The 9,046-nt window shown below is 43.5% G+C and overlaps 1 protein-coding gene across 1 annotated transcript in view; it reads left to right on the top strand.

The window, feature by feature from the left end:
• KCNH8 (potassium voltage-gated channel subfamily H member 8) overlaps positions 1-9,046 on the top strand; it is a 476,728-nt gene that overhangs the window by 375,137 nt on the left and 92,545 nt on the right. The window contains exons 9-10 of the mRNA XM_040263440.1: positions 986-1,185; positions 2,046-2,295. Of these exons, the coding sequence (XP_040119374.1) occupies positions 986-1,185; positions 2,046-2,295 (450 nt within the window). The remainder of the gene's footprint in view (positions 1-985; positions 1,186-2,045; positions 2,296-9,046) is intronic.

Genomic DNA, 9,046 nt, shown 5'->3' with positions numbered 1-9,046 from the left:
TCAGAAGAGTGGTGCTGTAGCCCAAGTGAGCGTGTGCACACTCTCGGCGTGTGGTAGTCTCTCATGTCTCAGAGCTATGTAAATAGGGTCAGACCCATTTATGGCTGAGTGAAGGCTTGTCAATGGTCTTCTAATATAGGTAGAAACATGATCATTAGCATGGGTTAGTTAATTTGCCTCACTAATATTGCCGAGTAACTACTATAGTCCAGGCTTCTTTCAATAATAACTTCTCCTGGGACTTCCCTGGAGTCCAGTGGTTAACTCTGTGCTTCCCCTGCAGGTTCAGTCCCTGGTAGGGAGAACTCAGATCCCACATGCTGTGTGGTGAGGCCAAAAAGAAAAAATATATATATATTTAAATTAATTATATTATTATCAGCGTCTAAGATCACTGACATCCTTTTAAAATAATTTGTTCAATGTGAATCATGATTCATGAAGTTAATTAAGTAAATTACAAGATATTTAAGGAGGAGAAATCCCATATGTGCCCAGATAAGTGGCATTCCATTACAGTATACTAAAGTCACCAGTAAACGGGTTAACTATCTCAGCTAACTTACTGTATCGGGGAAGTCCTGATACCTGCATACTGCGCTAGAATCCATTTTGTAAACAAGTCTCTCCTCTTTACCATGTGTGAGCACACAAAGCTTGAAGTACCCTTTGCTCACAGATTAAAATGTTTTAAATCATAGCTTCTTGTCTCTTCGAAAATTGTCTAGTCAAGGAATATGATATCAAGCATAAGAAGACTCAGTGTGCTGAAAAGCAAGCTCATTATAAAATATAGCGATCTCATCTGGCTAAATCAGCTTCAACTTACAGCCTTTATCTTCATAAAATTCCATGATTTTCACTTAAAGTGGCTGTGGCGCAGTGAGCACGCAGCCGTGCTCCTCTGATCCCGATCTGTAGCCTGCACGTTGGTGGGTGAGGAGGCAGCCCCCCAGCCCCTTGACGCGTGGCGTTGTCTCCTCAGCCTTGATGCACGCCCTGGTGTTCGGAAACGTGACGGCGATCATCCAGAGAATGTACTCCAGGTGGTCCCTCTATCACACCAGAACCAAGGACCTGAAGGACTTTATCCGCGTCCATCACCTGCCCCAGCAGCTCAAGCAGAGGATGCTGGAGTATTTCCAGACAACCTGGTCAGTCAACAATGGAATAGATTCCAATGAGGTAATGTGAATTTCTCCTGTGGACGTTTTCAGGCAGAAAGCACATATTCTAAGGGAAACACAAGGGCTTTCGTGCAGGTCTAAGGAGTGAAGCACACACCTACCAACTTCCTTATCTCTTTACACTTAGCCTCTCATGCCCCCACAGGGGGTTCTTTTGTCTGGTCTTACTTACGTTTCCGTGATGTCCCTGTGGATTGGCCAGTGCTTCACAGTAGCTTGCTACTTCGGTCAGTCAGGTAGACATATTTTCATGTGAGATGACCCTCTTTGAAGAAACCAATTCTTATGACAGTTGAATGGTATAATCATGGACTATTAGATTAATCAAGATAATGTTTACCTTTAAAACCAACAAAGTAAAAAAAATGCATTTTCTGCAAACATGTTATGTTTGGACTTCCAGGAACACCCTGGACCACCACTGTGGGTATCCTATAAGTCAAGCAGCCATCCCATCAACCTGTCAATAAAGTCAGTCATCAATATTTTTAAGTGCTTATTTGGTTTTTCCTCTCTTCAGATGATCAGGACAGCCAAGGAAACTCTAGAGGGCCTAAACTCCGTATCTTCTGCCCCGAGTCAAGTGTTTTTGTGAGAAGCAGGCCACAAGGAACAATACGTTTCATTCTAGAGTCTTTTAGTAATTGATTGTCTTTCTCCAGACTTATGAATAGCTGATTACTCAGGAGCACACAGCCGGGGTCACAGTCACAGAAACCCGGGATTATTCGTACATGTAGCTTTCTCTTCTGTCCTCTGACTGGTCAAACAGTGGGGATATGTCCCTGTGGTCTTACAGTCTGTCGGCTACACAGGACTGCCCCCCAGCTTGATTCCTTCCTTCATCCTCTCTGGCAGCTTTTGAAGGACTTTCCGGACGAGCTCCGCTCCGACATCACCATGCACCTGAACAAGGAAATCTTGCAGCTGTCCCTGTTCGAGTGCGCCAGCCGGGGCTGCCTGCGGTCGCTGTCTCTGCACATCAAAACCTCCTTCTGCGCGCCCGGGGAGTACCTGCTGCGCCAGGGGGATGCTTTGCAGGCCATCTACTTCGTGTGCTCGGGCTCCATGGAGGTTCTTAAAGACAGCACGGTGCTGGCCATTCTCGGTAGGTCTTGTTGAAAAGCCCCATGAAGTTCTGCTCTGAAGCATGAATTAAGAACATGAAAAGAGGGGAGAGCTTGGGACTGAGAGGAGGAAGACGAGGGAAGAGTATGTCGGTTCAGGACAGGGGTTTAATCTGCCAAAGTATTATTACGCTGTTAGGCCACATACTCAGTTTGCACTGTGCGGTTATATGCACCACCTGGTTTGACTCTTACTGAAAAGCCATTTTTCATAAATATTGCCCCTATTTTACTAGCGAATAAATAATAGTTGACTTAATTTCTCCCAAATAACATGGCAAGAGAATGAACACAGTTCTGTTTGATTCCTAAAGCCAAGTTTTGAACGATGACGTACATTGCCTCTTGGTGAAATAGCTGCTGTTTTAAGAGTGTGTCTGCATTTTTGTGGAGAATCCATTCAGAGAAGAACATTGGAAATTGTTTCATCTGTGCTAGAAATAGCACAAAAGTGAATGCATATTGAGAATAAGCTCTTGTAGCAATCATTAATACAATACAGTCATGGTGATGATAGGCTAATTTTCCTCCCTCAAAGAAAACTCACAGAACAATTTGGGAAGATTTTGTATCACAAAGTTGACTCCAACTATTAAGATGCAGTGTTTATTGAAATGTAAAGGTCAGCTAACAACAGATGACAAGCAGGGTTAATGTAGAAAAGCTCCTACCTATTGATACAATTTTATGTGTATCTCTTTTAAAAATCATTTTCATTTGTTTATTTTTTCAACTCATATTTCTTGAGGGCCTATGAATGAATCAGGTAAACAGGTAAACAAGATATTTTGAACACCAGTTGCTGCTGCTGCTGCTGCTGCTAAGTCACTTCAGTCGTGTCCGACTGTGTGACCCCACAGACGGCAGCCCACCAGGCTCCCTGTCCCTGGGATTCTCCAGGCAAGAACAGAACACCAATGTTTAGAATTTATGTTAATGAAAAGTGGCTAATGCAGCTTTTTAAATTTTTTTTAATTTCCATGTTCAAGAACCTAATTTTACATCTTAACCCTTTATAAAATATTTTCACATGTGGGACCTTCATTAAGTTTTCCTAACACAAGGAGACAGATGAGAGGCATTTTTTTCCCAAGGTCAAAGCTAGCCTAGGCCTTCAGATGCTCTATCCAATGCACTTTCCCCTCTAAACAATGCCTTTTAAAAAATCAATTTATGTTTTAATTGAAAGCTAATTGCTTTACAGAACCTTGTTGTTTTCTGTCAAACCTCAACATGAATCAGCCACAGGTGTACAGGGGCAGTATATCCCGTCCCCTTGAGCCCCCTCCCTCTCCGTCCCCATCCGACCCTCTAGGTTGACACGGAGCCCCTGTTTGGGTTTCCTGAGACCCAGGGCAAATTCCCACTGGCTGTCTATTTACACATGGTGTTGCAAGTTTCCACGTTCCTCTCTCCGTGCATCTCACCCTCTCCTCTCTCCCCGTGTCCAGAAGTCTGTTCTCTGTGTCTTAAACAATGCCTTTTAGTCTTTGTGACCGTTGTGAGTATGCAGTCAGTTGCTTTTCGCCATAAGCTTCAGGATGGGTTCTGTTCTGGAAGAGAATAACGCTGACTGCTTCCCTGACATGAGCAGAGTGTTATGTGTCCACTCTCCAGTTCCAATCTTGAAGCACTAGTACGTTGCTGTTATGACCCCAGTTAGAGGTGCAGAGATGGGGGCAGCTAGGGGTGTAACACCAATGTGCTTTCCACTGCTTCCTGATGACTTTCGTTGGCCTCTTAATCAGAGGAGAGGTGGGGCTTACCTTCCAAAGTTTGGATTCAACTCTTGATTCACCCCTATATTTTTCTCTTTTTTTTTCTTTAATTTGGACCATTTAAAAAAAATCTTTATTGAATTTGTTACAATATTGCTTCTCTTTCATGTTTGGCTTTTTGGCCACAAGGCATGTGGGCTCTTCACTCCCTGACCAGGGATGGAACTGACATCATCTGCCCTGCAGGGTGGAGCCTCAACCCCTGGACTGCTGGGGAGTCCATGGTTTTCTTCTTAATAGAAAGGCATAGAAAGGTGACTAAGTAACATAGCAACAAGCTGGCCTCGGTGTGGCCAGCTTGTTATCAGTGTGAGGATGAGATTCTATAGATGTCTGTTTTTCAAGAGGAGAATTGAACACTCTTTTCTGTCCATTTATCAATTCAGTGAAGTTAAAAACCAGTCACTCCATCATTTTTTATTCAAAATTAAAAGTGAGAATCCTTGAAAATTTGCTTCAAAAGCCTCGCTCCAATCATAAAACATTTTTCCGTGGGTTTCCTTAGTACCACTGTACGTTCTGTAGCCTGCCTGCCAACACAGTCTGCTTTTAAGAGGGCATTTAGTGCCATTTGCATCAACACGGACGGACTCAGAGTTTGTCATACTGAGTGAAATAAGTGAGATAAAGAAATAAATATCATAGGGTGTCATTTATATGTGGAATCTTAAAAAAAAGAAAACTGGTACAGATGACCTTATTTACAGACACCCACGTAGAAAACAAACTTACGGTTACCGGGTGAAAAGGGAAGGAGGGATGAGTCGGGAGCCTGGGAGGGACAGGAACACACTGCCACGTGTAAAATAGATGCCTGATGGGGATCAGGAAACTCTACTCAGTATCGGAAGGAAATCCAAAAAAGAGTGGATATACGGACACGTGTAACTGGTCCATTCTACTGCCCCTGAAACTAGCACGGCAGTGTAAAACAACTATGCTGCTGCTGCTGCTGCTAAGGCGCTTCAGTCGTGTCCGACTCTGTGCGACCCCATAGACGGCCTCCCACCAGGCTCCCCCGTCCCTGGGACTCTCCAGGCAAGAACACTGGAGTGGGTTGCCATTTCCTTCTCCAGTGCATGAAAGTGAAAAGTGAAAGGGAAGTCGCTCAGTCGTGTCCGACTCTTCGCGACCCAATGGACTGCAGCCCACCAGGCTCCTCCGTCCATGGGGTTTTCCAGGCAAGAGTACTGGAGTGGGGTACCATTGCCTTCTCTGAAAACAACTATAATTAATCAAAATAAAAATAACAGGGATTTAGTTATTTTTCTAGCAACTTATGGTTTGATATACATATAACTAAATTGATCCAGCATTTTCAGATGTATATATTATGGGTTTTTCCATAATTGTGGAGAATGTTTAAATTTGGTAACTAGCAACAACTCCAGGAATGGAATATGAGGGCATTATCCCTGACATTACATCACAGTAGGTACAAATTTGACAGCTTCTATGTAAATACTATTGTTTGTAATACACGATTCTGTCAGATTTTCTTCTTTCAAAAAAGCTTCTGAAAGAAAGTGAAAGTGAAGTCGTTCAGTTGTGTCCGACTCTTTGTGACCCCGTGGACTGTAACCTGCCAGGCTCCTCCATCCATGGGATTTTCCAGGCAAGAATACCGGAGTAGGTTGCCATTTCCTTCTCCAGGGGATCTTCCCCACCCAGGGATCGAACCCGGGTCTCCTGCATCACAGGCGGACTCTTTACCGTCTGAGCCACTGGGGAATCCTGGTGGCCCATACCAACAGCTAAAAGCCTAAGCCATTGGCTTGTGCCTCTGGCCCTGGCTTCCTCCATAACTTGAGCTTCCCATATTTAGCATTTCACACTTTTGCTGGTACCCTGTACCTCTCAAAAGTGATTTAAATCCACGTGGCCCTTCTAAAACTTGCCTATGTGGTATTGGGACCAAGCCCAAACAAATATAATAAGTTATTAATATTTTCTCTCTGTGGTTAACATTATCTCAATGGAGATCAACTATTTTGCTTTCCCTATGGTAATATTGTCTTATCGGCCAATATAAATCAATATTGACTCTGATAAACTTTAGCACATTGCTTAAATATAGCTATTTAATACATATTCACTCTGCCAACGAAATGAATTAATACATAATATCGTAAGGGAAACCTATCACCAAGCACCTGTCAAGCCAAAACTTATTCAAGCCATTCCATTGTCCAATCAATGCTTGAAAGCATTTCTTAATCCGATGCAGTTGACAGAGAGGCAGGGATTTGTTACAGGAATAGAATTTGTTTGCCTGTGCACCTTCATGCCATGTACCAAGGTCTTCACTGTGATTTAAAAGAAGACAACAAAGCCCAGTAAATGCCCTGCTCGCAGACGGCATTAGTCTGCCTAATTATAATTAAACGTGAGTTATGGCTCTAACCAGAAAGGTTTGCAGATGTCTCTCATCAACTTTATTTTTCCCCCAGTGGAAAGATAACTGACTAGTAAATATCAGAAACAGAATTCTGATAGAGACTGCGCTGCTGTGCTGTGCTTAGTCACTCAGGCATGTCCCACTCTTTGTGACCCCATGGACTGCAGCCCACCAGGCTCACTGTCCATGAGCATCCTCCAGGCGAGAACACTGGAGTGGGTGGCCGTGCCCCCCTCAGGGGAATTTCCCAACCCAGGGATCAAACCCAGGTCTCTTGCATTGCAGGCGGATTCTTTACCAGCTGAGCCACCAGGGAAGCCCAAGAATACTGGAGTGGGGAGCCTGTCTCTTCTCCAGGGGAACTTCCCAACCCAGGAATCAAACTGGGGTCTCCTGCATTGCAGGTGGATTCTTTACTAACTGAGCCACCTGGAAAGCCCCAACAGAGACTGTAACGGACCACAAAAACCTCCCCTTCTTTTAGAAATAAGGATACTGAAACCCAGAGGAATTAAGAAACTTAGATCTAGGCTCTAAATCTAGATAGTGAGTAATCACAAAGTTGTAAAATTAGTGAGGGTGAAAATTAGGCCCCACACAAGGCCTGGGACACATGTCAGTGATCTATAAATATTCACTAAATAAATAAAAAAACCAGAATTCTAGGATCCCAAGTCAGCAAGATGCTGGGGCCTTTGTGGCTGAAATCACCATTCTGTGGGCACTCAGGTACGAGAGTAGGATGACCCTAAAGTTTTTCCAAACACAGTAGAAAGTGTGAATTTTCACCATGGCAGCATGGTGGTCAAGGTAAATTCTCCTCAGGTGTACAAAAGTTGGGGCTTCCCCGGAGGCTCAGCAGTAAAGAATCTGCTTGCAATGCAGGAGACCCGGGTTTGATCCCTGGGTGGGGAAGATCCCCTGGCGGAGGGCATGGCAACCGCCTCCAGCCTTCTTGCCTGGAGAATCCCGTGCACAGAGGAGCCTGGCAGGCTGCAGCCCACGGGGTCACACAGAGGTGGTCATGAACGGGGGTGACTCAGCAGCAGCATACAAAGCCTGGACGTTTGCCGTTTTCAGTCCAGCCTGGCTGTGTTGACACTTTACGTCAGTACCCAGCTTTGAATTTTTGAGCAGCAACTTAGATTTCTAACAAAACATGCAGAGAAAAGAAATCGCCAAGTTAGTATTGGTGACAATAAATTCTTCAGTTTATTCTCTTAGTGTCTATAAATGTAGAGTTTAGTCTTTTTTTCTTCTGCCAAATAGGCTCAATTTCAAGGTTTTAAAAAGATAATACCTAGAAATAATTCAATAATTTGAGTTTTTGGTCTGCCACAAATACTTACGAATGTCTCAGATATTCATGGATAAGTTGGCACATCTCTTTTTAATGTCAAGTTCAATAAAAACAGACTTTTACTGACGCCTGCTGCATGCCAGAAACTGCTTCCAGAAATTCTGAGCAAAACAAAAAAATAAACATTTAGAAGTTTAAAAATTAATTGAATGAAGAATGGTGGGACAGTTTGTTCTACAACATTCCAAAGATATTATTTGCTTGGTGAGTTTTGGCTGGCAAATTGTTGGTTGTTGGTTCCCTACAAAATGGATCAAAGTGACCATTTGGAAAAAAATAAAGCTCAGGCATGATGATGTTTGAGGACAAAGATAAAGCAGAAACTCCCGAGCTGTAGTCTTGAGTCCAAGGCCAGTGTTCTTTGTGAACTTGGTCACATGACCTCGGCTTTTAACCCAAGTTTGTCTGAGAACTGAATGGGTTTTCTTTCTGATTTCTAACATGGACGCTGAGTGCATTAACGGCTCTAAAATAAAACTGACGCTGTAATCAGCTCTTTGCCAGCACTTGCAATTATGCTCACCTTCCTGCTAGGTTAGACTGATTCAAATCAAGCTCAAGGTTTTAAAGATTCAGAGAAATTGTCCAATGTTATCTAATCAGCACACTCAAGGAGGTAAGCTGGTTCCCAGTTTAAGACCGATGGGCAGAGGTGTTACAGACGAATATCAGAGGTGCTGGGGTGAGAGAGTGTGTACAAGGTAGAATCAGACCCTTCTCCCCTCAGCGGAAGGGCTCGTAGTCTTTATTTATTCGCTTTCTCTTTTTGCTGGAGAAAATGGGATTTTCACACTGTCATGGAGCATTGAAACTATGCCCTGTGTCCTGCATGTTTATGTAGTATATCTCATTGTCCACAATGCCCAGGAGTTGCCTTTGCCTCTGGACTTTCCTCCTTCACACCCGCCCCCTGTCTTGCAGACGTGTTCAGAGATAAATGAAACAACTTGAGTGTGTTAGAAAGCAGATGGTAATGCTTATATCATTGTCCAAAGTACTAGACTCAACATGACTAATATACGTCTTGATGGTTTTACTTCAAGGTCCTGAAGCATTTTTACTCGGAAAAACTGAGCCGTTATTATTTCCTTTGAATGGTTAAAGCAGCTGTGCCCAAAAATGTCAACTGCTTTGTCTAAAGTCATTTACCAAATCCTTCGGGGGCCTGACGTGAGCCCATGTGTGACCTACAATTT

This window comes from Oryx dammah, unplaced genomic scaffold (genome assembly GCF_014754425.2).
Source record: "Oryx dammah isolate SB20612 unplaced genomic scaffold, SCBI_Odam_1.1 HiC_scaffold_2, whole genome shotgun sequence".
Taxonomy (NCBI): domain Eukaryota; kingdom Metazoa; phylum Chordata; class Mammalia; order Artiodactyla; family Bovidae; genus Oryx; species Oryx dammah.
Note: the sequence above shows the minus strand (reverse complement) of the source record. Positions and strands in the feature narration are given on the sequence as shown.